The 27,299-nt window shown below is 50.1% G+C and overlaps 2 protein-coding genes across 3 annotated transcripts in view; one reads left to right on the top strand and one right to left on the bottom strand.

The window, feature by feature from the left end:
* The window catches only part of AGPAT1 (1-acylglycerol-3-phosphate O-acyltransferase 1), a 40,482-nt gene extending 38,840 nt beyond the window's left edge, over positions 1–1,642 (top strand). For both annotated transcript variants that reach the window (XM_035107096.2, XM_060270806.1), the window contains exon 7: positions 102–1,642. In XM_035107096.2, the coding sequence (XP_034962987.1) occupies positions 102–244 (143 nt within the window). In that variant the 3' untranslated portion in view covers positions 245–1,642. The remainder of the gene's footprint in view (positions 1–101) is intronic.
* Positions 1,643–3,459: 1,817 nt separating this feature from the next.
* EGFL8 (EGF like domain multiple 8) overlaps positions 3,460–27,299 on the bottom strand; it is a 33,634-nt gene continuing 9,794 nt past the window's right edge. The window contains exons 2-10 of the mRNA XM_035107094.2: positions 22,993–23,088; positions 20,340–20,477; positions 15,028–15,147; positions 13,017–13,129; positions 12,630–12,725; positions 11,954–12,118; positions 8,105–8,181; positions 7,085–7,226; positions 3,460–5,603 (exon numbers count right to left, since the gene is read on the bottom strand). Of these exons, the coding sequence (XP_034962985.2) occupies positions 5,554–5,603; positions 7,085–7,226; positions 8,105–8,181; positions 11,954–12,118; positions 12,630–12,725; positions 13,017–13,129; positions 15,028–15,147; positions 20,340–20,440 (864 nt within the window). The 5' untranslated portion in view covers positions 20,441–20,477; positions 22,993–23,088 and the 3' untranslated portion in view covers positions 3,460–5,553. The remainder of the gene's footprint in view (positions 5,604–7,084; positions 7,227–8,104; positions 8,182–11,953; positions 12,119–12,629; positions 12,726–13,016; positions 13,130–15,027; positions 15,148–20,339; positions 20,478–22,992; positions 23,089–27,299) is intronic.

The following is a 27,299-nucleotide window of genomic DNA, read 5'->3' as shown; positions in this document are numbered from 1 at the left end:
TTCTTTTTCTTTCCTTCTCTCTCCCTTTCTGCACCCCACCTGGTCCGGCAACACCATCACGCGCCTTCCCGCTGCCTCCGTTTCCTCTCCCTCCGGCGCAGGGCGCTGCACGGTCCGGATCTTGCCTCCCATGCCTACGCGGGGGCTGGGGGCTGAAGACGTGCCAGCGCTGACAGATCGGGTGCGCCAGGCCATGCTCATTGCCTTCGAGGGGCTCTCGGTGGAGCTGGGTGCCCCGCAGTGACCCCCTTTTACTACTTCCTCCCTCCCAACATCCGGCCCTAGAGAGAGACAGAGAGAGAGAGGAGCTTATGGGGTAGGGACTGGGAACAGCTTTGCGCCCACTGGGACGGGGGCCATGGCAGAAGAGGGCGACGTTAAATCCCCAGCGGCCAAGCCAGGACCAGGAGTGGCAGAGGCGGTGACGGGAGCAGCCCACGCTACAACCAAACTCGGGAGATTTGCAAGCTGGGGTGGGCTTAGCCTGGCCACGCCCACAAGGAGCCGCAGGGGCGGAGTTGATCCCAGCCACGCCCGCTTCCACGTTTTGGACCAGAATTCTCCCCTCCCACGGCCAGGTAGATGGTGCAGCCCTCTCCCCGCCAGGTCTTCTTCCCCTCCCCGTTTCTGTCGATGTGAACTGTTCCGCTTGAGCTTCTCAGACTGGACCGCTCCAGCCCCCTGTTCCGGGGCCGGGGAGCATTTTGTGGGCTGACCCACAGGCACCGTACAAACAGAACCGCTCCTCGAATCCTGCAGGGGGAAGACCCACCCTGGCGGACGAGATGGGCGCAGGGCAGGTTCTGAGTGTGAACATTGCAAAATGTGATGCCGGGTTGCGGGCTGGTTGCAAACACCCTGCTGGCCTTTCACGAAGGGTGTGTGTGTGTGTGTGTGTGTGTGTGTGTGATATAAGGGAGAGAAATGGGCATGATTGAAAGATCCGCTACATCTTGCCAGCGGTGGGAGCAAGGCGTCGTTGATCCACTCCAGAGTTCCCCGAGGAGGGGAGCTGTGCGGACTACGACCCACCCGGGCCTCGGACTGACCAGCCGCTCTAATAAAACAGTGGACAAGACTACCTCCCTCTGTGAAAGGGGCACGGCGAACGGGGGAACCGGGGGCAGGGTGGGGACACAGAAAGAATGTGACTCTGTATTGGCTCTCTTCAGTCACCCGGTGGGTGAAACGAGGGATCGAAAAAGCAGCTTTGTGGGGAAGGGGGCGTTGCGGTGTGTCTTGCGGGGAGGGGGAAGGGATAAAATAATATGGGCTGACGCTGTGGAACCCAGTTTATGGGACCAGCCCTTGACCCAATTGATGTGGGGTGGAAATTGGGGGTGCTGCTTGGGGAGAAAGCGAGAGCAGGTACGAGGGGCCTGTTACTTTTCTCCTCTCTCGTTTTGGTTAAAATATCTCAACTGCCCTGCGAAGGGGGAAGCAAGCATGCCCTTATCCGAGCTGCGTCAGTGTGGCAGCCTGCTTTCCTAGCTCCAGCTGGAGGCATCGGGCGCTGCAAACTCTTGAGTTTTGATCATGGAGATTGGCAGAGGGGAAGTATGTGTGTGTGTTCCCTCTATGGCAAAGTGTGGCAGGAAGGCCTTGGGAGAGGGCATTGGGGGAAGGACAACCAGTGTTTGGGTGCGGGGTCACTAGGCCGGTTTTTTTTGGGGGGGGGGAGGGGTGCACAACATGGAGGGGGCTAGTGGCATGAGGCTGGTGCCCTTTAGCCAACTGGGCCAAGCAGGAATTAAAGCGTGGGGGTGGTAGTTGATGTGGCACCCTTCAGCTATTACTGGACTACAATGCCCATCGTCCTTCACCACTGGCCACGCTGGCAGGGGCTGATGGGAGTAGGGGTACGGCAGCCGCTGGAGGGCACCTCGTTGCCTGGCCTACTCCAAGGCCTCAGGAAGAAGGGAAAGCCTTTCCCGGACCTGTTCTCTCTAGCCCTGGGGCTGATGGGAGTTGTAGTCCAGATGATCAGGAGGGCGCCATGTTGGTGCCCTATAAGGCCTGGGTTGGAGGAGAGATGAATCGGGGGCGGCCAGGTACATGCACTTCCTGCGCATGTTTCCTGGGACTGGAGTGGATTTCTGTGTGCAGCTATATTTTTTACGAGGGTGGGCCATTAGGATTGGGGAGAGGCTATAATTTTGGGATGAAAGGGGGCAGAAGGAGAGACCCCCTCTATTGTGGGGGGCAGGCGTGCTTGGGGAGCTGTTTCAGGGAGTGTGCGCTTCTTCGTGGGGTGGAGGGGGTGGGTGGGATTTTGCCAAATATTCCCTGCTTTGGGGGGGAAGAGGGGTAGCTGCCTCTGCTCCTCTCCTGCCTTTGGGGAATTTCCCCCTTGATATATTTCTGTCCTCTCCCCAGTTGGAGACCCAGTTGCCTATCCCTCCTGCCAGATGCCCTTCTGGGGGGGGGGTTGATGTCGAGGGAGCGTCAATGTGGGGAGGGGGCGATGGGCAAAAGGGGCACCACCAAGTCCATGTTCCTAAGACCTTCCTGCTTTTAATAAAGACCCTCAAACAAGCCCCCTCCATTGCAACGCGTCTCGCTCTGTGTCTCTAGCAGATAAAGGTGGGGTTTTTTTGTGTGATGATGGGGTCCTGTAACCTTTGCCTTTGGCACCTTTTCGGAGATGGTGGGGTTGAGCTGCAGGCGAAGCCTTTCTGTGCATCTACTGCAGGCGTTACCAGAATTGCAGCTATGCGGGTGGCGCTCTGGGTTAAAACCACAGAGCCTAGGGCTTGCCGATCAGAAGGTCGACGGTTCGAAACCCTGCAACGGGGTGAGTTCCCGTTGTTCGGTCCCAGCTCCTGCCAACCTAGCAGTTCGCAAGCACGAAGTGTAAGTAGATAAATAGGTACCGCTACAGCGGGAAGGTAAACGGTGTTTCGGTGCACTGCTCTGGTTCGCCAGAAGCAGCTTAGTCATGCTGGCCACATGACCTGGAAGCTGTAAGCTGGCTCCCTCGGCCAGTAAAGCGAGATGAACGCCGCAACCCCAGAGTCGTCCACGACTGGACCTAATGGTCAGGGGTACCTTTACCTTTACCTATGGAAAGAGAGCTGTGGGATTTGCCCCCACAGAAGGTAGTGATGGCCACACACTGGGATGGCTTTAAAAATGGGATTAGACAGTTGCAGGGATATAATCATTAATATTTACATACAAGGCTTCAGCCCTTTATACCTGAAGGAGTGTCTCCACCCCCATCGTTCAGCCCAGACACAGGTCCAGCTCTGAGGGCCTTTTGGCGGTTCCCTTATTGCAAGAAGGGAGGTTACAGGGAACCAGGCAGAGGGCCTTCTCGGTAGTGGCGCCCACCTGTGGAACCTCTTCTTAGATGTCAAGGAGATAATGACTAAACTTTTAGGAGACATCTGAAGGCAGCCCTGTCTAGCGAAGTTTTTAATGTGTGATTTTTAATGTCTTTTCGTTGGAAGCCGCCCTGGAGCAACTCAGTCAGATGAGTGGCATATAAATAATAAAACTATTATTATTTTATTCCCAAATATATCCAGCTGTAGCAATTCATTCCAATGAACAATTATTAACTGGATCAGAATCTTACAAGCGATGTTGGTTCTGTGGAATTAAAATAGCATCTTTCTCCAAACAGGACTGCTACCATTCAAGAAGTTAATAAGTGGCCTTTTATTTATTTGTTTTTAATAAAAGGAAATTAACTATGTCAAAAGTGCAGCTTGAACAATATACTCTTGCCCAGAAAGCTGTCCCTGGGAAACTCGGCGCCAGGTTCCCACGACCCCCTAATTCACTTGGGAAGACAAGCAAACTAATGCCAGAGTACTGGAAGAAGCAAAGATCACCCGTGGAAGCAATGATACTTCAACAACAATTGTCATCTTCCAAAGAATGGAAAGCAAAATACCGGTGGACAACAAAAGAGGTTTATAAAGACACTCTCAAGGCAAATCTTTTAAAAATGCAATATAAGCACTGATAACTGGGAAACACCGGCCTGCGAGCGCTCCAATTGGAGAACAGCCTCCACCAAAGGTGTCATGGACTTTGAAAAAGCACGAACTCAGGAGAAAAGTGGGAAACCTGCTAAGAGGCAGGCACACTTGGCAAACCCTCACCGTGATCAACTCACATCCGGAAACCTATGTCCCCACTGTGGAAGGATGTTTGGATCCAGAATTGGCCTCCACAGTCACAGACTCACTGTTAAGACCGTGTTCATGGAAGGCAATCTTACTCGGCTACAAGTGATTGCCAGAGAAGAAGGATTTAACAAAATTATTGTGCTTCGCCGCGAAAGTTTATGCCATAATAAAGCCATTCGTCTTTCAGATGCCGCAACGTGCCATCATAGCTTGCCCTGTTGGAGACTGAGCTCAAAGGTAGCATACATAGGTTTAGGGCAGGCACCCCCAAACTTCGGCCCTCCAGATGTTTTGGACTACAATTCCCATCTTCCCCGACCACTGGTCCTGTTAGCTAGGGATCATGGGAGTTGTAGGCCAAAACATCTGGAGGGCCGCAGTTTGGGGGTGCCTGGTTTAGGGTGAGCTTCCAGTCAGAGGAACTGAACACAGATCTTTCCCTAGTTCCAGAGCTGGAAAACCTGTGGCCTTCCAGATGCTGGATTTCCAGCTACCATCAATGCCCACCACACACCCAGCAGGTGCGGGGGAGGTCAAGGAAGATGGAAGTTGCATTGTCCAACAACACCGCAGCCAACTTAGCAGGGACAGCGAGATCTCAAAAGCAAATAAGTGCCTTCCGTTGTTCACGTGTGGTTGGAAGAAGTACAGGGTTGCAGGGAATGTGGTGCAGAACACGATCCTTAGCTTCTTAAGATTTTGGTGCATTTCAGAAGAAAGGGCGTTTGAGAGTAGTTAGGAGCTCTACCTGTTGAATTCTGGACTGCCTGTGGTTGAGAGACCAGCCCAGGATAAACAAGGGGATGGGGAAACTGGTCCATTGGTGTGGAAGGGAGGTAATCCAAGAAACAACTTACCACAGAAAAAAACCAGGCAACGGAATATCAAGAACACCCCAGGCAGGCCACACTGCTACTTAAAAGTTGGCATGAGTCGGATGCTAAGACTTTTAAATTCCATTGACTTCTGTGGGCGCATTAAACACATGCTTAAGATTGCTGTCCTTTGCATAGTTAACTTGGGGATAATCTACTGGTTGCAGCAGGATTTGTAAATGAGTCGACACGCATAGAAATTCATTGCAAATCTCCCGTTGAAATCAAAAGTGCTTAATTTTCCTCTTTTTCTTCTGCATTGGCTGTGAATGCCTCAAGAATTGTGTGTGGCCGTGCTTCGAATTCTTCCAGAAGAATGCTGTGTGACTCAGAAGCTTGCTTCCATTAGTTAATCCATTAGAGCCCTAGCCCTTGCTGTGCGTATTTTGCTTTTAAGTAATGAGTGAGTGGAGTGCGCCCAGGGAGGAGATGTTAAACTGAAGCTTCCTAGAGCAGTAGCCACCAGCCCAGAGTCGGGAGCAGGAGGTGGTGGTGGTGGAGGGCCTGGTTTCCCATCAATCGAGTCCAGGACGCAGCCATCACCGGGCAATGTCGTAGCCAAAGCCATTTTTACCGTTTTGACAGGCACCTGGGAGCAAGGAACCCAGAAGGAGGGGGGAAAAAAACGAGGTTTGAAAAGTGCAAGAGACCCTCCCCCCAAACCACCCCTGATACTAGAGGGAAGGCAGTTCATAGAAATAGTTGGCAGCTATTTAAGAGTTTCAATAGTCGGGGAAGGGCATTCAGCATTATCTGCACATAGAAGGTCCCAATATCCTTGGCATCTGGGAGGAGATGGGGAGAGACCTCATTCTGCCAATGTAGACAGTATTGAACTAGGTGGATGACTGGTAGAATTGCTGTAAGGCAGCTCCCAATATTATGTGGAGGGGCTTGCACATCCCACCAGCAAGGCAAAATTGATTATCAGCGGGGGTGACTTGGGATGGAGGGGTGAATTGAGCTGTAGCAGTCAAAGTGCCTGAAAGCAATGTTTCCTAGCCCGATAGGAAGCAGGGGGGTGCATGCAAAAAATATGGTTTCCTTGCTGAAGGTTCCAGTTTCAGTCCCCAAGGCATCTACAGGTAGGGCTGGGGGAAATACGCTGCTTGAAATTCTGTGGAGAGTTGCATGCGGCCCTTGGAAAGTTGCCCAGAAGAGAATGCAACCTGCGGAATGCAAAGCGTTCCCCACCCCTGAGCCAGCCTGTTATTGCCTCAGGTCTGGTGGGGGGACCTACGGCCCTCCAGACCAGTCCACTTGGCCCTTGGGATTCTCCTTAGCCATGCCCTTGCCCCAGGTCGCACCCTTGCCTGCATGAAATCATTTCCCTCCCATGGATGGCGCCGGCCCAACCATGAGGCAGACTGTGGCAGGTGCCTCAGGCGGTGAAATTCTAGGGGCGTCTCTGCCACCGCTGGAGAAGTGAGTGGAAGCGGCCATGGTGGCTTCCGGCGAACTCTTGCAAGAACCTGGAAGCCCCAGCTGTACGACCCTCATATGTGAGGCTTCAGCGGAGAGGGCAAGGAAGGGTGGGTGGTGCAGGGCACACGTGCAAGGTGGCACCTTCCCATTTCGCTTCAGGTATTAAAACAGGATGGGCCGCCCAGGGGCGGAGGAAGCCGCTCTGGCATCCAGAGGTGTGGCATCACCATGCAGCGCACATGTGTGATGTCACTATGCGTGCTGCGCCACTGGCAAACTGCTTTAGTGCCACGCGGGGACGGCGCTGGGACCCTGAAGGGGGTGACACTCGCTGTGCCCCCCCCCCATGACTCCGAAGCCGAGTGGTGCCACTCCAGCGCCGTGCAGGATGGTGCCGGGACACTCCAGTTGTGGCGGTAGCTGCGAGCACAGGACCTTGGCACCATCCCCGCATGGCGCTGGAGCGGCACAGCTCAGCTTGGGAGTCGTGGGGGAGGCGCGGAGTGTCAGTCCCCCTCCAGGGTGGCACCCAGGGTGGACCACCCCCATTGCCCCCCTTGCTTCGCCAATGGGGCCGCCCCTGGTTCGCCAGGCGTGTTCTCGCCGCTGAGGTTGTCGGGACAGCCTGGCCTTTCTGATACTCACAGTCCCCCAGTTTCTCTTCAAGGAAAAGCAGCTGATCGCTGAGCGACTCCACCTGGTCCAGGTAGAGCAGGCGACTCCAGAGCTCCTTCAGCTGGGCGGGCTCCAGGGAAGGCGGCAAGATGGCGATGGCACGTTCCAGGCGCTGCAGGGGAGGGATGGAGAGAGTTGGGCTGCAGGGCAGTTATGGCAGGGGCCCACTGGGACTGATAGGACAGAAGGTGGGGAGCCAGCCAGTAGGTGGCGCCAGAGGCAGCAACAGAGACAGCCAACACAACAACAACGCTAATAATACTGTATTTTAAATTGTTGCACCCTACCTTGCGACCTTACAGTGAGGGGTGGGGGATATTATTAATATTAATATTAATATAAATACACAAACCCCATCATGGGAGGGAGAGAGAATGCAGGAATGCCCTGCATCATTCGGCTCTCCTCCAAAATAGTACCTTGGCCACCCAAGGGTATAGCCAGGACATAACCATTTTCAAGGGCACCCACTATGGATTCTTCATCTGCTATTTATCCAGAGCTGGCTTTGCCAAATTCTTTATGCCCACACGTGTTGCAAGGGGGAAAATGGCACATATCCCCGGTAAACCCCGTCTCTGTTTCTACCTCCGAGAATTGCAGCACTGAAATCTTCTTACTGCTAAGTTCTTTGATTTGCTAATCTTTGGCCTTTAGCTCCCCCCACCTGGGTCTTTAAAAGGTATCAATCTGTCCGCTATGCCCTCATCCAGCAACTATCTGAAACAGACCCAGCTGTTGGAAACTGGAGGGCCTCTCCCTCCCTGGCATGTAAGGAATGTGGTGGCCCAAAACCAGGGAGGGGTGGTCCAGTGACCCCTAAAATTGGGGTGAGGAAACTGGTTTTTCTTTCAAAGGCCACTATCCCTTATGGATCAGCTGTTGGTTGAAACTCAAAGGGCCAGAAGAGAAACGTAATAAAGACCAGGCCAATGGCCCACCGAGCCCAACATCCTGTCCCTCCTCAGACAGACCTACAAAGACTCTCACCTCTTCCAGCTGCTCCACTTTGGCTTGAAGCTCCTGGATCTCATTGGGAATCGTCTCCTGAGCCCCTAAAATTTGCACTGGGGGGGAAGAGAAGAGGACGAGGGAGAAGAGAGCGTGAGAAGGAGCAGGACTGGAACTGTGGTGGAGCCCCAGAGAGGGTCCAAAACTGATTTCATGTCTTCCTTGTTTTTATCTCCTACCATTTTCTCCAAGGAGCTCAAGGTAGAATACATGGCTTCTCCTCTTCCCCTTTACTCCACACAACACAAACGTTTTTGTTTTGCCCAACGTTGTTGAGCTTTTTTGGCATAATTGCAAAAAATAAAAAAATAATTTTTTTAAAGCCATTTTTCAGGAAAATTGGCTGACTGCAATATTCTGGGTAATGTCCGGGATATTCCGGACGTATGGCAACCATACAGGTGAAACTCGGAAGATTAGAATATCGTCTAAAAGTGCATTTATTTCAGTAATGCAACTTATTATTATTTATTTTTCTTTTAATTTTTACAAATGCTTTCTTTTGAAAATTCCACAGTAATAAAACAAATAGTTACAATAATACAAAAATAAACATCGCTATTACATTTCATTAATTACATTCCATTTATAATTCACCCGCCTAACGACAAATAATTACAATTACAAGAAATAAAGGCTTGACATATCTTGCTTTGCATGTCATGCATCTGACTCATTGTTGTGTCATGGCTTAAGAAGTCCAGATACGCATCTTCAATAGAACTGTTCTTTATTCAGGGCAAAACAGGACTGACTCTGAGGGCAGGAAGGCTACATTTATAGGGACAGGGAACTAGCTAGAAAGGGATACATTTTGGAGGGAACAATATCAGGCAATCACAGTGCTGCCTTTTGGAGGGAACCAATAAGACAGAGGATCCAAATACAGCAGCTTAAATGAACCAATAGTAGCTGTACCTTCTGGAACCAAAAGGCAGTTACTTAACCCTAAAGCACATACAGACAATAGTAATGCAGATATAAAATCCTTTGACTCAATACAAAACACTCATATATTGGTTTCACCTTTTAAGTTGCATTACTGAAATAAATGCACTTTTCGACGATATTCTAATTTTCCGAGTTTCACCTGTAGGTTAGGCTGAGTGGCAGTGAAAGGCCCAAGGTCTCTAAGATTGGATTCGAACCCTGGTCTGCGAAGTGCAACACGCTAACCCAGGCATCCCCAAACTTCGGCCCTCCAGATGTTTTGGACTACAATTCCCATCTTCCCCGACCACTGGTCCGGTTAGCTAGGGATCATGGGAGTTGTAGGCCAGAACATCTGGAGGGCCGCAGTTTGGGGATGCCTGCGCTAACCACTATGCCACACTGGCAGAAGGGCAAGATTTGAACACATGTACAGAACACAACAAATCCGCTCTTTGTACACTTAATTCTGAGCGTCAACCGATAGGTCCCTGGCAGGCTCTGCCTCCTTTTCTACCAGGCACCGCCCTCAAGTGTCCAGACTCCGCCCCCTCAGCCAATGCTGGTCCTACTCATAATTTAGTCAGGTCCCTTCACTCAGATAAATCTACTCTGAGTAGGACTAGTATTGGATACAACCCCAAGCCAATCTGTGTACATATATTGGTTTGGGGTACTTTACAAAGGAACTGAAGACTGTGTTCCCCCTCCCTGGCACTTATGCGGCTCTCAGGGCCTCTACACTTTTTGTTTTGTTTCCTTTTTCATGCAAACCAAAGCAGAAAGAGGTTCTTGGAACTGAACTCAGTGGCCAGATTCGAAGCTGCTTTTTACAGGGAAGTTGTGAAATACACTCAGCAGCGTGGGGTCACAGTCTGAGGCAGCTGCCGCTGTGACCCGTGAAGAATAGATCTGTTTGTAAGAAGCCAGGAAGTGGCGCAATCGAAGGTGCCACCCTCTCTTTCATCTCTGGGTCCCAGCAACCAGTAAACGGAAAGGGAGGAGGGAGAAGATGCCTTACGCCCCCCCAAAAAAAATCCTGTTGAGCATCCCTAACAAACTTATGAAGCTGCCTTGCACTGAATTGGATCATTGGTCCATCCCGGTTCAGTGCTGCCTACACGGACTGGCAGCTTCTCCCCAGGAGTTCAGGCAGGAAATTCTACTACGGTAGCTCTCCAGGGAGATGGTGGGGATTGAACCAAAAAAACCCATTAAAATGGCCTCGAGGCACTGTGGACACAAGTTGAGGACACAGGGCGGGCACACAAGCACACACCTGCCCTTCAACGCCACCTGCCAACACCAACTGCCGCCTGAAGCAGCCGCCTCACTCCGCCCAATGGTAGAGCCGGCTGCTTCTTTCTATGAGGGAATGAAACAAGGTGCTTGCGTGAGGCAGGAGGAGGTGGCGGTTGTGGGGCACACTGGCCTTCACCCACACTTCTCCCACTGTGTGTTTTCCAATTTTCTCAATTGAATTTGCAGACAGCCCTTTGCGCCTCGGTTGTCGAACGTTTTGGGGAAGTCGAAGGGTCTTCCGGAACGGATTACGTTCGACAACCAAGGTTCCACTGTATCGCTTTGTTAAACAGCCGTAGCTTCCTCTCCCAAAGATTTCTGGGAACCAGAGGGCTGTTAAAATCCCCTCTCCCCACGGAGCTACCATTCCCAGCGCTCTCCACCAGCTATAGTTCCCAGAATTCTTTGCAGGGAAGCCATGACTGCGAAAGTGAGATAGGAGTTGCTTTAAGTGGATGGTAAGGATGTGGCCAGGACACAAGCGGCCCAGAGAGAGGGTGGAGGCAGAAGCAGCAAGTGAGCTCCGTTGGCAAGGAGGTGGCTGCTAGCAGAGGATAGTTTGGTAAAGCATATGGGGCCCTGACCCACCAACTTCACTCTGCTCTCTGCCAGTCCCCACCTGCCTGCCTGCCAGGTCTATCTGGCCCTTGAGAATTTCTGTAGGCCACACCCCTTTTCAACAGGCCACACCCCATTCCACAGGCCACGCCCCTCGCCAGCCCAGCTTCGCACCTTCCAGGAGTGTTTTGGCACAGCTGGGATGTGTCCTTTAATTCTGCTAAGGCATCCTGCTTGCCTGGATAGAGGGCAGAGGGGTTTGTGTGTGTGAGAGAGACACAGCCATAGCGGTTAGTGTGTCAGACTAGAACCTGGGAGATTAGAGTTCGAATCCTCACTCAGCCATGAAGCTCACTGGGTGACCTTGGTCCAGTCACTGCCCCTCAGCCTGACCCACCTCAAAGGGTTGTTGTAGGGAGAGAGAGAGGCAGGGGAGAGCCACGTACGCCATCTTGAGCTCCTTGGAGATAAAGGTGGGGAACAGATGCAACAAACAAACCCTAAATACAAATAGAAACTGGTCTAGAGTGTATAGGTAAAATTCAGAGCTGTTGCTCCGCCCACTTTTGCCCCTGCCCACATGTGGCTCCTGGACATACCTGCCAAGTTCCTGTCGGAGAAATAAGGGATCGGGCCGGAAGTAGCAGGCCGGAAGTAGCGCTGCCGCCATTTTGGAACTGGGCAGAGCATGCTCAGAAGCGACTTTTGATGCTGCTCTGCCCAGTTCCAAAATGGCCGCTGCGCCAGAAGTCGCACTGCAGCCATTTTGGAACTGGGCAAAGCAGCGTCAAAAGTCGCTTCTGAGCATGCTCCGCCCAGTTCCAAAATGGCCGCCGCGCCAGAATAAACTGGGGAAAAACAAAAAAATCCGTTTTTTCAGCTGGGAACAGCTGGGAAAACGGGGGTTTCCCGGGGAATACGGGAGACTTGGCAGCTATGCCCCTGGAAGGTTACCCAGAAGGCAATGCCACCCTCAGGGTGCAAAGTGTCCTCCCCTCCCTTCCACAGAGCTTCCTCCCAGTCCTTGTGGGGACCCACCTTTGCTGGCAAGCATTGGGGCCGCCTGGGCAGTGGGCAGCAAGTGGCAGCTCTTGCCATCTGGTTCCAGGGCATAGCCAGGGTTGCACTGGCACTCGTAGCTCCCTGCGGTGTTGAGGCAGCCTTGGTCGCAGAGAGAGACGGGTGCGTGGCACTCGTCCACATCTAAGGAAAGACGGCAGCGGGGTTAGGAGTCTGCGAGTCTGGCGGGAAGGGGAGGGAGAACCCCTGTGCATCTTCCTCTCAGGGCCTCGAATAAAGAATCTGCAGAAATCCCTGGAACCTCAAGTTTCTAGTCCTGGTGACGGTGATTAAGGCCTTTAAGCAAAGTACCTGCCAACCCACAGGAAATCTGAACTAGAAGCTGAACCTTAGAGCTATAGAGGTAGAAGGGACCCCACAGGTCATCTAGTCCAGCCCCCTGCAATGTTACGCCCGGCCGAGTGTGGGATTCGAACCCACGACCCTGAGATTTAAAAGTCTCACGCTCTTCTGACTGAGCTATCCCTTAAATGAGCCCTGGTGGTGCCTTCTGTTGCAATAAAGGGCACCAGGCTAAGTTAGAGGGCACCACCCTGCACCTCCCAGCAATTGCCACCTGAGGTGCCTTCCTAGTCCCCCACCAGCCAACCACTGCTAATCCGCCTCTCTCGTCGCTCCCGGCTTCTCTACTCACCGACATGGCAGTAGCGACCACCCCAGCCTGGTTGGCACTGGCACTGGTTGGGCTGGGCACAGCTGCCTCCGTTCTGACAGGGCTTGTGGCAGATGGCTGGCAGGAGAAAGGCGAGAGCAAGGCTGAAGGAGTGTCTCCACCCCCATCATTCTGCCTGGACACTGAGGTCCAGCGCTGACGGCCTTCTGGCGGTTCCCTCCCTGCAAGAAGTGAGGTTACAGGGAACCAGGCAGAGGCCTTCTCGGTAGTGGTGCCCTCCCTGTGGAACGCCCTCCCATCAGATGCCAAGGAGATAAACAACTATCTTAGGGATGTGCGGATAACTCAGTGATGTCAGACTCTGATCTCTGCGGCTTCCCTGACTTTTACCATGGTTCGCTGACTCACCTTCCTCGCACTTAGTATCCCCCACGTGCCGTTTCTTCCAGCCCTGGCAGCAGACGATGTGGGTCTGCAGAATGTCTTTCCGCACCTGCCGTGTGGCCACGCGGTAGGTAGTCCTAGGGAAGAGGAAATACGCAAGCGTCCTTGGCTACTTCTCCTTCTCCCCATAGAATCATAGAGTTGGAAGAGACCACAAGGGCCATCCAGTCCAACCCCCTGCCAAGCAGGAAACACCATCAAAGCATTCTTGACATATGGCTGTCAAGCCTCTGCTTAAAGACCTCCAAAGAAGGAGACTCCACCACACTCCTTGGCAGCAAATTCCACTGCCGAACAGCTCTTACTGTCAGGAAGTTCTTCCTAATGTTTAGGTGGAATCTTCTTTCTTGTAGTTTGAATCCATTGCTCCGTGTCCGCTTCTCTGGAGCAGCAGAAAACAACCTTTCACCCTCTTCTATAAAGACATCCTTTTATATATTTGAACATGGCTATCATATCACCCCTTACCCTTCTCTTCTCCAGGCTAAACATACCCAGCTCCCTAAGCCGTTCCTCATAAGGCATCGTTTCCAGGCCTTTGACCATTTTGGTTGCCCTCCTCTGGACACGTTCCAGCTTGTCAGTATCCTTCTTGAACTGTGGTGCCCAGAACTGGACACAGTACTCCAGGTGAGGTCTGACCAGAGCAGAATACAGTGGTACTATTACTTCCCTTGATCTAGATGCTATACTCTATTGATGCAGCTCCCCAATCTGGGTTACCAGAATTTCTCTCGCATTACCCTAAAGAAAACGACAGTTTCCATTTCTGACACCATACAGTGTTTTAAGACCAGCCAATGCCACCATTATCTGAAGCAGGAACCGCAGAGAGACGTTTGAGCAAAAAACCCCTCCTTTTATTAGGTTAATACTGCGACAGACATGCTACACACAGTAAAGGACCAGAACTCTATGCTCACTGCACAATTGGGGGGGGGGGCATCAGCATCCTTTGTCGTTTGTCTTCAGCATTCGGAAATTACAAGGACCCCTTCCTAGCTATTGTGGCTAATAGCTGGTAAGGACCACTGATGAGGAAAAGAGTTTATTTATCTCACCTTTTTATGACCGTATACAAAGCAGATAACCATACAATGCAGCCTAAAAGATCAAAATCACAACAGGCATTACAACAGTCACGAGTTCAGATCACTAGCCCCTTGCCATATACGGAGTGTCCAGGTGACTGACGGAATTTTAAGAGCATAAAACACATTTCTCTCTTAAAATGAGCAAGATGAAATTAATAGGCAACACGGTGACTCATGAAACAGATCTAATAAAGCAGCAGCAAAGGCGTACAATCTAGGGGCAGCCACTGTTTTGGACTACAACTCCCATGAGCCTCAGTCAGCATGACCAAGGGTGATGGGAGGTGGAGTCCGCAACATCAGGAGGGGGTCATGTTGGCTATCCCTGACATAATCAATGAGCAGAAAATCTGTCCAATGCCTAGGTGAAGTTTTTATCTGGTGTCGAGAGAATGCTAAGGATGGCTCCAGGCAGACCTCACCGGGGAGAGCATTCCACAAGCAGGGAGCCACCACAGAAAAGACCCTCTCCCTAAGCAAGTTAAAACAGATAGCAGTTTTTTTAAAACAACAACAACAACACCAGCAGAAACCATTCTCTCCAACATTTGTGGCACCAAAATCGGGACACTCCTTTTTTGGTCCTGAACTCTTGCGCATGTGGGAGTACAAGACCAAAAGACACTCTCATGAGACCAGAAAACGAGCATCTTTCATTCTGGCGCTCTGGCGCAAATCAGCACGGTCGCCCCAGAGCACCAGGCCAAAAAATGAGACATTCCAAGATCCAAACAAAAGCCGGGATTGGCTTCTGTGATTCTGGGATGTGCCACTTAAAAACGGGACAGTTGAGGGGTATGAAATACATGACCCTAAAAATGCACTATTCAGTAAAACGTCCTCACCCCTGGGATCCCCAAGCAGTGGAGGACTTCACATACCTGTAGGTGCTGCAGACTCGGGGTCCAGCACACAGCGTCAAATACGGCTGGTGCGCAGGCTTGGCATAGGTCTCGTTGTAGAACAAGGGAATCCTTAACGTGCGACGTGCGCACACTCGGCTGTGGGTCAGAGAAGGTGCACAACTGAGAGGGTTTGGGTGATTCCTTTCAGCCTCTAGAATATTAGAGCCCCGTGATGGCTTAAACCACATGGGATTGCTAACACATCGAAAATAAAGGTCTTAGCACAGTGGTTAAAATATCTGCATTCCATGCAGGAGGTTCCAGGTTCAATCCCCTATAGTCCCCGGCCTGAATCAATGGAGTGATGCTGCCAGCCAGTGTCTACCATACTGAGATAGATGGACTAAGGGCCTGACTGCGTAATGCGGCTGCTGGTTTAAAACCGGGTGCCGCATAGATTGCTAAATTCTCTGCCCAAACCCATCCATATTCCCATCCCGTCCAATTTAAACTACGCATGGGCATCAGTTGGTTAGCACGTGGCCCTGATAATGCCAAGGTTGTGGGTTTGATCCGAATAATAATAATAATAATACCAGTAATAATAATAATAATAATACCCCATCCATCTGGTAGGGTTTCCCCAGCCACTCGGAGCAGCTCCCAACAGAATGTTAAAAGCGCAATGAAACGTCAAACATTAAAAACTTCCCTAAATAGGGCTGCCTTCTAAAAGTCAGATACTGTACTGTAGTTGTTTATTTCCTTGACATCTGATGGGAGGGCATTCCACAGGGCGGGTGCCACTACCGAGAGGGCCTTCTGCCTGGTTTCCTGTAACTTCACTTCTCGCAGGGAACCACCAGAAAGCCCTCGGAGCTGGACCTCAGTGTCCAGGCTGAATGATGGAGGTGGAGACGCTCCTTTAGGTATGCTGATCCAAGGCCATTTAGGGACAGCTGCATTTTCCTGCATTGCAGGGGGTTGGACTAGATGACCCTCGGGGTCCCTTCCAACACTATATTTCTATGGTTACATCCAAAAGGTGCCCTGGAGCCAGCTTTTTGAAAATGTCATTGGGCATGACCATGAGATATTCATTGCAGGACTGTGGAGGGATGCTTAACTCTTTGAATGCCCACTGCCAGTTTTTCATTCTGAAATTCTTGCCCACCCCTATGTGGCTTCCGTTCCCTGCCTCTCTGCCAGCTGCAGCTGGGGGCTGGGTGAAATTGTGCTTTCTGAAACCCATGGAGAAAAAGCCATGAGGGTGGGCGGATGATTTGGAGTGGAGAAATGGCAGGTGGGGGAAGGATTAAGGAGCCACTATCTCCCAGTGCTGCTGCTCTGCTAAAAATATATCCCAGAACCCTTCTACTCTAGAGGGACCGAGTTGAATGGAAAGTTAAATTGATCTGATCTGTGTGTAAGGTGCTGTCGTTGGCTGCTTAGCTGAGCAGAGACAATGTTTTTTAAGAGAGTTGCATGTTATCTGGGAAAGAGTTTGCTTTCTGAGGCATATACATATATTTCTGTCATTCTGTTGTCTCCTCTGGCCAAGCAGGTTGTTAAAACGATACAGGAACCTGCATAAGTTATTTGCCACTTGGAGAAGTAGGATCGCTTTTGGATTCATCCCAATTTTTCATCTTTTTCAAGCTGCCTGGGAGAGTCAGGGGTGGGGACCAGAATCTGTCTCCAGACAAATTTTGTGCATGCATTTGCTTTGATTGACATAATTTATCCTCTTTGTATAGCCCACAGCTCTTAACAAAAAACCCAATTCGCAGCACATTTTTATTTTATCTTTCCAAGAGGAAAGGGGGGGGGGAAGCGAAGGGCCCAGGGAAGTCTTCGCTTCTTAATTATTTGCTTTGTTTTAAAGAGATGAGATGTTGTCTTTTGCTGGATTCAGACAAAAGAGCCTTTTGTATGGGGATCCGTCTACACAGTTCTGTCTCAGTGCCAAGCTCTGGTGCCATATGCCAAGGTCTTTCATCAGACCCTAGATTCTTTGGAAAGCCCAAGACTGAATCAGGACTTTCTGCATGTCAAAGATGAGGACCAGAAAGCATTTTAAACATTGGGTTGTATTCAACTAAGTCCTGCTCAGAGTAGACCTATTGAAATTAATAAACCTTCTTATACCTATTTTTGGAAGGTGACCATCTGTGTCCATTAGGCACTCTTCTAGATCATTTAGGAATAAGCAAAACAATGTTGGGGCCAGGACACAACCCTGTCGAACCCCCCTACTCATTTCGATATTATTTGATAGCTGTCCCTGCTGACCGCATCGGACCTGCAGTTTGGTTCCGTTATATAGGGCTTTTATAAGAAAGAGGAGACGTTTGTCCTGTATTATCAGATCTAATTTGGTCCACAAATGGGATCTGGGAACAGAATCAAATGCTGACTTCAGATCCATAAATGCCACAAAGAGCTTGCCCTGAAGCGGCCTGGTATATTTTTCGGCTAGGAAAGACAGCATTAGGCAGTGGACTGTGGTTGAGTGATTCTCTCGATAGGCTGCCTGGGCTTCAGATAAGATGTTATATTCATTAAGAAAAGTTGTCAGTTTATTACTTAGGAAGCAGGCATACAACTTCCCAATTACTGATAGCAGGCTAATTGGCCTATAATTTGAAGGTTCTTTAGGGTCGCCTTTCTTGAATATTGGGATGACTGTAGCATGCTTCCAGCTTTGTAGTACTTTGCCTGAGCTGTTTACCACTGTGAAAAGGGCCGCCAAAAGCGGAGCCCACCAGAGTTGGTTGGATGTTATAAGTTCCGCTGGTATAAAGTCTTTTCCCGGGGCCTTGCCATTCTTCAGTTTCTCCATTAATGTATAAATTTCCTCCACTGTAACTGGTCTCCAAAGAGGTAGCAGTGCCAGTTCTGCACTGTCAGCTTCCTGAGAGCAGATGGAAAGGTTTGAATTTTCCATAAATATATTTCTGAAGTGATTCTCCCAGACCTGGGCTGGAATGGCACAGCTGGGAATAAACCTTAGAATCGTGTGATTGTGGAACTGGAAGGGACCCTAAGGAGTCATCTAGCTCAATCTCCTGCAATGTTGGAATCGGAACTGAAGCATTCCTGAGAGATGGCCATCCAGCCTCTGCTTAAATATCTCCAAGGAAGGAGAGTCAAACGCTTTCCAAAGGAATCCGTTCCACTTGCCTAAAAGCACTCATTCTGCAATAACATAAAGAAGATAAATGCTACCTTGCCAACTATATATATTAAAAACAGCTACCGTGCCTAAGACCCCCATTAAGGGCCTTATGTTAATGTCATTGCCTGGCACCTAAAAGCTGATAATGGACATAATGTGAGATTTATTTACGGTACTTTATCAGTGGGATCTCCAAGAAAACGTGGCAGAGGATTCTCTCACCCCCTAGCGCACGCATAGGCAACCTTCGGCCCTCCAGATGTTTTTTGCCTACAACTCCCATGATCCCTAGCTAACAGGACCAGTGGTAAGGGATTATGGGAATTGTAGTCCAAAACATCTGGAGGGCCAAAAGTTGCCTATGCCTGCCCTAGTGGGAGGACTCCTAGGGTAACTCAGTCAGTGGAGCATGAGACCCTTAATCTCAGGGTCATGGGTTCAAGCCCCACGTCACGCAAAAATATTACTGCTTTGTAGGGGGTTGGACTAGATGACCCCGTGGTACCTTCTGACTCTACAGTTCCATGATTCTGGGACTGTTGTCGAGGGTTCCAGACTGTGATGCCTTGTGGCTATCAGCAGAGCTTGGGGCTATTTGATGTGAAGGAGCTTCCTTTTTCTGCTCTTCTCTTTCCTGCCTAGCTGCTTGATCCCCATGTTTCAGGTTTTCGAAGAAAAGGAAGTGTGATTGTATGTGGGTGGGCGGGTGGGGTGCACTCTCACGCACCAATCACCTAGCCTATTATTATTATTATTATTAATTGAATTTATATACCGTCCTATACCCGGAGGTCTCAGGGCAGTTCACAGAATAAAATCAAAATATAAAACCACAAAATACATAATCAAAATGAAAACAACAACCCAATAACGCCCCCCCCAAAAAAAATAAAAAAAACACATTTTAAAAGGGCATAGAACAGGCTTCCCCAAACTTCGGCCCTCCAGATGTTTTGGACTACAATTCCCACCATCCCTGGTCCTGCTAGCTAGGGATCATGGGAGTTGAAGGCCAAAACATCTGGAGGGCCACAGTTTGGGGATGCCTGGCATAGAATGTCAATCAAGTCAACCAAAGGCCTGGTTAAAAAGGAACATTTTTGCCTGGCACCTCAAGGTGTATAATGAAGGCGTCAGATGAACCTCCCTAGGGAGAGCCTTCCACAGACAGAGAAGGCCCATTCTCGTGTTGCCACCCTCCAGACCTCTCAAGGAGGAGGCACATGAAGGAGGGTCTCGGAAGATGATCTCTGGTTCCAGGTAGGTGCATATGGAAAGAGGCGGACGGTCCTTGAAGTATTGCGGTCCTGAGCCATTTAAGGCTTTATAGGTCAAAACTAGCCCTTTGAATTGGGTCTGGAAACTACCGGTAATTGGTAGCCAGTGCAGTTGGACCAGGATCAGCGTAATATGCTCAAACCGCCTTGCTCCGGTGAGCAACTTGGCTGCCAAATTCTGCTGTGTTCAGCCTGCCTCCGCTCTTCCATTCTTATTTATTTCACAGTTTCTCTTTATTTAAGGAACTCATATCCAGTTTCCAAGATTTGTGTCAAAGCGACTTACGACAAAGGTAAAGAATATCATATGGAAAATTTAAGACACAAATGAAAGCACCGTGTATGTGTGTGTGTCACATCAGAACAGCTTTAAACTGCGAAGGTGTCCTGAGCAGAAAAACCATTTTCAACTTGATGGCACCTGCCTGATTTCTTGTGGCAAGGAGTTCCGCAGATTTCGGCCCACTTTGCCCAAAGACTTGTGTTTCGGGTTCATCGGGAGATTCTCACAGTGTTGTGTCCCCCCCCCCTCCGCACGATGATCTCATAGAATCGTAGAGTTGGAAGGGACCACAAGGGACATCTAGTTCAACCCCCTGCAATGCAGGAATATTTTGCCCAATGCGGTGCTTGAACCCGCGACCCTGGGATTAAGAGAGTCTCATGCTCTACCGACTGAGCTATCCCAGTTTAGGATATACTAGGAAAGGTGTCCCTGGGCCAAAAGTTCTTTGTACACTAGGACAAGGACTTTGAACCTTGCTCTATAGAGGGTGGGAAGCGATTTCAGGAGTCCCCCCCCATCCCCATTCCTGCTGCAGCTTTGTGGTCCAGATCCAGGGTAAGCCTCACATTCCTTGCCTGCATTCCCCACCCCACCACTCTCTCCTTACGTCTCAGGCTTCTTGCTCTCTCCAAGCGCTTCCCTCAGGAGGAAGGCAGCGAGGAGGCCCCCGCAGAGGAAGGCTGTGGCAGCAACACCCAGCCTCCCCATAGCACAGCGGGCAGGGAGCGGGTTCAAATCCCGGGACCTGTGGAAGAGAAGAGAGGGGTTTAAGGAAAGGGCTGCGGCTCAGCGACAAAGCAGCACCTTTGCCTGCAGCTTCAGTCCTTGACATAGAATCGTACACTTGGAAGGGACCTGGGGGGACCATCCAGTCCACCCCTAGCAATGCAGGAATATGCAGCTGCCCCGTACGGGGATTGAACCTGCGACTTTGGCATGATCAGCACCTCTCTCCAACTAGCAGAGCCATCAGTCCGATTGGTTTGCAGGGGAGGCTGGGCAAGGTTAGATCAAAGCAAACATCCGTACTTTCCTTATCACAAAAGCCTGGTCTTTGGGGGGAAGTGGGTTTGCCCTGCAAGAGTTCCCAAACTGGCCTGAATCCTGCATCCTCAATTTGCCAGTAGGTGATGGAATCCCAGCTGAGAATTAGCATCAAGCCCCTTGCCATGATCCAGCACAGCTCTTCTCAGGGCGAGGGGGAAATGAATGAGAAGGGGCGGTTTTCCTTACTTTATTATCTGATGTAATTTTTGTATTATTATTATAATACATGTATTCAAAAGTTACAATACAGCTTTGTCCCCTGCCATAATATCACAGAGTGATCACTCCAATCGTCAATCCCACATCACTGTCATGACGGCTCGCCAAAAATATACTCAATAGGAACCCAGCTTCCCATCTGGTTGGCTAGGCATTTTCAATCAATATATCCCCTCCACAGACGCCTCTGTAATGATGGGGATGGGATTAAAATATCCTCTTCTTCTTCTTCAATAAAAGAGAGAAAGGGATGTATTTTTTTAAAAAAATCTTTTGAAGATGGGCCTTTTGTCACAAAATTTATCTTTTCTGGTAGGGCTTTGTGTGATTTCCAAAGGTGTGCTGTACTACTGTATTGCAAATTTGTATAGAATTTCATCTTGTCCATTGCAACGAGGCTTCTCCTCTTTTAACTGGCTCCCTTTGGTACTGTTTCCTTTGCTGAACACCTTAACATGCAGAAATAGCAACAGCTAAAGCTCCCCCTGTCCCACTTCTCTCCATGCCAAGGACAGGTTTTCATCCTCTATTTCCAACGTGTCGAGCTAATGTTAAAATAGATATATATTAGTTCAATCAATAGAGCATGAGACCCTGAAGCCCAGGGTTGTGGGTTCAAGCCCCACGTTGGGTAAAAGATTCCTGCATTGCAGAGGGTTGGGCTAGATGACTTTCAGGGTCCCTTCCGACGCTACAATCCTATGATTCTATGAATTGGTCTTGGCAGCATGAATGGTAACTGCAACTCAATGGAAAGCAGCACCAAATCTTCCCCTGGCTGCTTGGTATTGCTCATTCTGGAATATAGCTATAATGGATAATTCAAAATTTCGACAAGGACTGGAACCTCCAGGCCATTTTTATACGGTTTGGCATTCTTCTATGATAGGCACGTCCAACAGGTAGATCGTGATCTACCAGTAAATCACTGGACATCTGTGGTAGATCACTGGTAGATCAGTGGCTCCCCCCAAAGAAGCTGAACAACTTTGGCTCTCCTAAAAAAAAGCTCAACATTTTGGCCCTTCACTCCCCAAAAACGGGCCTTCCCTTCTCCCTAAATGAAGGTCAACAAGTTTGACCCGAACCCCCCATAACAGGGCTTTCCTTCCTTAAAAAAAGCTCAAAAACTTTGACCTGAACACCCAAGAAACGGGCTTCCCTCTTCCCTAAAAAAAGTTCAACAACTTTGTCCTGAACCCCCCAAAAGGGGGTAGATCACTGCTAGTCTTTAACTCTGTGAGTAGACTGCAGTCTCTTGGGAGTTGGCCACCTCTGTTCTATAACATACGCAGCAGAGCCATCGTTTACAGTGCAATCATCATCACCAGCTTGGCAAATCTGGAACTATCCTGGGTGATCTGATAACGTTTATAGTCTTTACTTAGACTTGTTATTTTAACCCCTGTGCAACTAACTGTGTGCATTCTGCATGCCCATTTTATAGTTCTGCTTTTCATCTTTTAACTTCCGCCAGCCATCGTAATTCTCCTCTCTGTTCTCTATACATTATAAAACGATAACACAAACCTTCAACCCCCTCCGTGCCAAAACAGCAAATGAGAGAGTATAGCAATGGTCATCTTCATCAGCCTTTGCCGACCGGACCCGATGGCCTCCAGAGGTGCCAGCCAGGGCTGATGGGATATGTAGTCTGAAACACATCTGGGGGGGCACCGGGTTGGCAAAGCTGGCCCTGCATCATCCTCAATATCTGGCGCTGCGGAGAATTCAGCAAACTTTACATGAAGAATCACAAATCTATGGCGTTGGAAAGGGCCACGGGGGGGGTTGTCATCTAGTCCAACCGTTGCAATGCAGGAATCTTTCTCCCAGCGTGGGATTCGAACCCACAACCTTGAGTCTCATGCTCTACCAACTGATTTATCCCTCAGGACACACACACACACACACACACACACACAAATGTTCTCTCAGTGCATGCTGCAAAATGTCCCCACCATCCACCTCTCACAAATATCCTTGTACACTACCTGTTTCGTCTCTTCTCAGCCCTGGCGCTTCTCTCCAGCTGCCCTCAAGGTCCCAGCCTGAGAGCTGCTACATCCAGCCGTCTGTTCCCAGCTCAGCTGTGGGTGGAAGCAGAGTTTGAAACAGTCAAGTCCCCACCTTTCTTGGACGGCCGCCACACACCCTTGCAACAACCGCAGCAAATCCCCCCTTCCACCCACCTCTGGCCGATGCCCCCTGGCATTTCTGCCCCTGGCATGAGTCACGCCCTCACGCCCTCACCCCCAAACCCGCCGACGAGGCGAGTGGCCCAGACAGGGCCTCATTGTCCCCTTCGCCCTCTTGGGATTCCTCACCCCCCACCAAACAAGCCAGTTCATTGTCACTCTCAGGGTCCTTTGTGCTGGAATGGAAGAGCATTATAGTATGTGCAAAGCCCCCCTCCCCAACCCAGCACAGCACATACACACCACAAGGCCAGGATATCGGGGAGCTCTGTGTGTGGTGTGTGCGTGTGTGTGTGTGTGTGCGTGTGTACGTAGAGTTGTGTGCCAGAATTGTCGGGGGCCACTGCTGGCAGGAGGCTGTGGCGAAGTTCGGGAACTCGAGAGGGGCTACCGTCTGGGCTGCCACAATAGGACAAAGGCAGGAACTGGTTCCAGGCTGCGACGGAAAATGTCGCCCACAGATGTCGGCCTTTAAAACAAACCGGCTGGCTACAGCCACACACATTCGTCTCCCACTGCAACCCCTTCAAGATGAAGGAGCCCGGCGTCTGGGTGGGCCAGGAGGCGAGGCGGCAATAAGAGATCCTTTTCGTTGGCAGGGGCAATTCCGCTGCATGGCTGAACATCTGCACCTTCTCTCCTTCAATGCGACAGGCTGAAATTAAAGAGGTGAACCTGTTGGTCACCAGGGAGAAAAAAGGGCAGGGAATATTTCCACCTGTTGACTGAAATTCAACGGGCAAAGCCTTTCCTACCAGAGAGAAGCAACGTTTGGAAATAATTCCCCCTGTTAACTCATTCCACCCGAACCAGGATTGGGTTGCGCCAGGCAGAGGGGGGTTTAGGGGAGCAGAGATTGAGGGTGCGGAGCCGCAGGGGGTGCCACAACTGCTATTTAAAGGCAGGGGAGCCAAATTTTGGCATTGCACAGGGTGTCACTGAAATTTGAGACCTGAGTCTGCTACCATGCCAGGTTTTGTTAAAGGATTTGTGGGTGTGTTCGGGTGTGTTCACGTTAAAGCACAGTGAAGTTGCCCCCCCCCCCGCGCCTCCCTTCATGCATTTCACAGCTCTTTCCCCCCAAGCTGTTCACATCAGCATGGCTTCATTAGTGTCAGATTCATTTCTAGGCAGGGGGCGCTGGTGGGAGGGGAGGCTTTCACCCCCTGCAAAGGTGCTCACACCTTGGCTAGGGAATCGCTGAAGGACTCTAATCAGTATAAAGCTGGTTTTAGAAATAATGCACCAGGCGGTAGCATTTTATAACAAAGTATATGAACAGGGATTAAAAACTCAGCACCAGAAACACAGGGAGGGCACAGTAAACGGGAGTGTGAACAGAGTCTTAGTCTAGAATAGATGTCCCTTGAGCGGTACCACAGTGTCATTTGATTCAATACACTTCAACATTCAGAGGATCCAAACTTGGGTGCTCTTTTTTGGGTCAGACACTCTGCCATGAGCCAGAGCACCTGCCCCAAACCAAGCACCTTTTGCTCGGGTGTGAGCTAGCCACCGTGCCGAGAACACTTAGAATCATAGAGTTGGAAGAGACCACAAGGGCCATCCAGTCCAACCCCCTGCCAAGCAGGAAACACCATCTGAGCATTCCTGACAGATGGCTGTCAAGCCTCCGCTTAAAGACCTCCAAAGAAGGAGACTCCACCACACTCCTTGGCAGCAAAGTCCACTGTCGAACAGCTCTTACTGTCAGGAAGTTCTTCCTAACGTTTAGGTGGAATCTTCTTTCTTGTAGCTTGAATCCATTGCTCCGTGTCCGCTTCTCTGGAGCAGCACAAAACAACCTTTCTCCCTCTTCTATATGTCCTTTTATATATTTGAACATGGCTATCATATCACCCCTTAACCTTCTCTTCTCCAGGCTAAACATACCCAGCTCCCTAAGCCGTTCCTCATAAGGCATTGTTTCCAGGCCTTTGACCATTTTGGTTGCCCTCCTCTGGACACGTTCCAGCTTGTCAGTATCCTTCTTGAACTGTGGTGCCCAGAACTTCACTAGAGCTGCTTCTGCCCCGCTTGGAAAAATCGGGACTTAGCAGGACACCGACAGAAATTGTGATTGATTTGGCGGCTGCCACAGAAGAAATGGGGCAGTTGAGGGGTATGTGGTTCTTGACTGGGAGAGTGAGGCAGGAGAGGGTTAAGGCGATGCCTCCTTTGGAGAATCAGGACTCAGCTGCCAGGCCACCATCTCTTCACTGGGGGAGAGCATAAAATAAGACGAAATGTAAAGGTAAAGGGACCCCTGACCAGTCCAGTCGCGGATGACTCTGGGGTTGCACACTCATCTCGCTCTGTAGGCTGAGGGAGCCGGCGTTTGTCCACAGACAGCTTTTAGGTCATGTGGCCAGCAGGACTAAGCCGCTTCTGGCAAACCAGAGCAGCGCATGGAAACGCTGTTTACCTTCCCGCCGGAGCGGTACCTATTTATCTATTGCACTTGATGTGCTTTTGAACTGCTAGGTGGGCAGGAGCTGGGACCGAACAATGGGAGCTCTCCCCCATCGCAGGGATTCAAACTGCCAGCCTTCTGATCGGCAAGAAGACTAGCCAACCTCATATTGCAACTGGAACTGGGAACACCCAGAGGTTTTGCTCTCTTTGAGGAACCTAGAACTAAAGGGGGACCAGCCTTTGGTGGAGTGTTAGCCCTGTGAGACCATCCATTGTAAGCTCAGTTGGTACACATCCACCTTGGTAGCTCAGTCGATAGAGCAGGAGACTCTAAATCTCAGTGTTGTGGGTTCGAGCCCCACACTGGGCAAAAAATATTCCTGCACTGCAGGGGGTTGGACTAGATGACCCACAGGGTCCCTTCCAACTCTATGATTCTATCTGCAAATAAAACCATATATCACAGGTATCACAAACGCCCCAGTGAGCTTCATTTGTAGGAAATCCGGTCCCAAGGTATTCACGGAGACTGCTGCGTTTATTGTTATAATTATGATTATGTTTACATCCCACTTTCTCCCCAAGGACCTCAAGGTGGTGCACATGCCTTTTACTCTCACAACAACCCTGTGAGGCGGGTATGGTTGAGAGACAGGGACGGGCCCAAGGTCACCCAGAAAGCTTCATGCTTGAACAGGATGGGAAAGATTTCTCACTTGTTCAGAAACTTGGGTGTGTGAACAGTGGCCACGTTCACACGTCATACTGACACTCAGGCAAGTGTTTGCTGCTTGAAAGAGAGTGCAAATGTTGATTTGTATGGCTCAAATGTCACGTACATAGCGGGCTCAACACCCCAACAGTCATGCTGCAACGCATTTCCCTGTTGGTTTAGTACTTCTTTATATTGCGAGCTTTGAAAATTTAGCACAGGGATTGAGCCCTGTCTTTCTTGAGTATTCTTTCTTTCTTTCTTTCTTTCTTTCTCTCTCTCTCTCTCTCTCTCTCTCTCCCCCAGAGGACACGAAAGGGTCCTGGCTAACCCCAAACAGAAGAAAATCGGCCTGGCCGCTTTTTGACCTCTGGGATAGCCGCCAGAATATTTTGTGTGAAAGCCAGGATTAAACGATGAAGCCCACACAGCCACCCTGAAGTGCCAGGCTGTTGAGCTCCAGCCCAGTTTCACACACAGTGTGAGATTTCTGGAGGGCGCATATGTGCCGCTGGTCCACAGCCATCCTTCCACCCACCTCCTTTCACAAGGTGGCAGAACAACATGGCAGCCCGATGCAACACGGGTGTCAGAAGCTGCCTTATAATGAGTCAGGCTGTGGGAATCTGTAAAGGCTTTGATGCTTGCTTCAGGGCCACTTGGTCCATTGAGCTCCGTATTGCCTGCACTGACTGGCAGCGGCTCTTCAGCGATTTGGGCAGGGTCTCTGTCCCAGCCATACAAAGGGAAGGTGGCTTTCATTTTTCACCTCCCAATGCGCAAAATAAAACAAAGCAAGAAGATGGCATGCCCTCCAACATTTCTCCGATGAAAACAGGGATATTCTATCCTATTATTATTATTGTTATTGTTATTGTTGTTGTTGTTGTTATTATTATTATTATTATTATTATTATTATTATTATTATTATTATTACCACCCTGCCCATCTGACTGGGTTGATGAGCCACTCTGG

This window comes from Zootoca vivipara, chromosome 2, assembly GCF_963506605.1.
Source record: "Zootoca vivipara chromosome 2, rZooViv1.1, whole genome shotgun sequence".
Lineage (NCBI taxonomy): Eukaryota > Metazoa > Chordata > Lepidosauria > Squamata > Lacertidae > Zootoca > Zootoca vivipara.
This window is presented reverse-complemented; position numbering and strand designations above follow the sequence as displayed.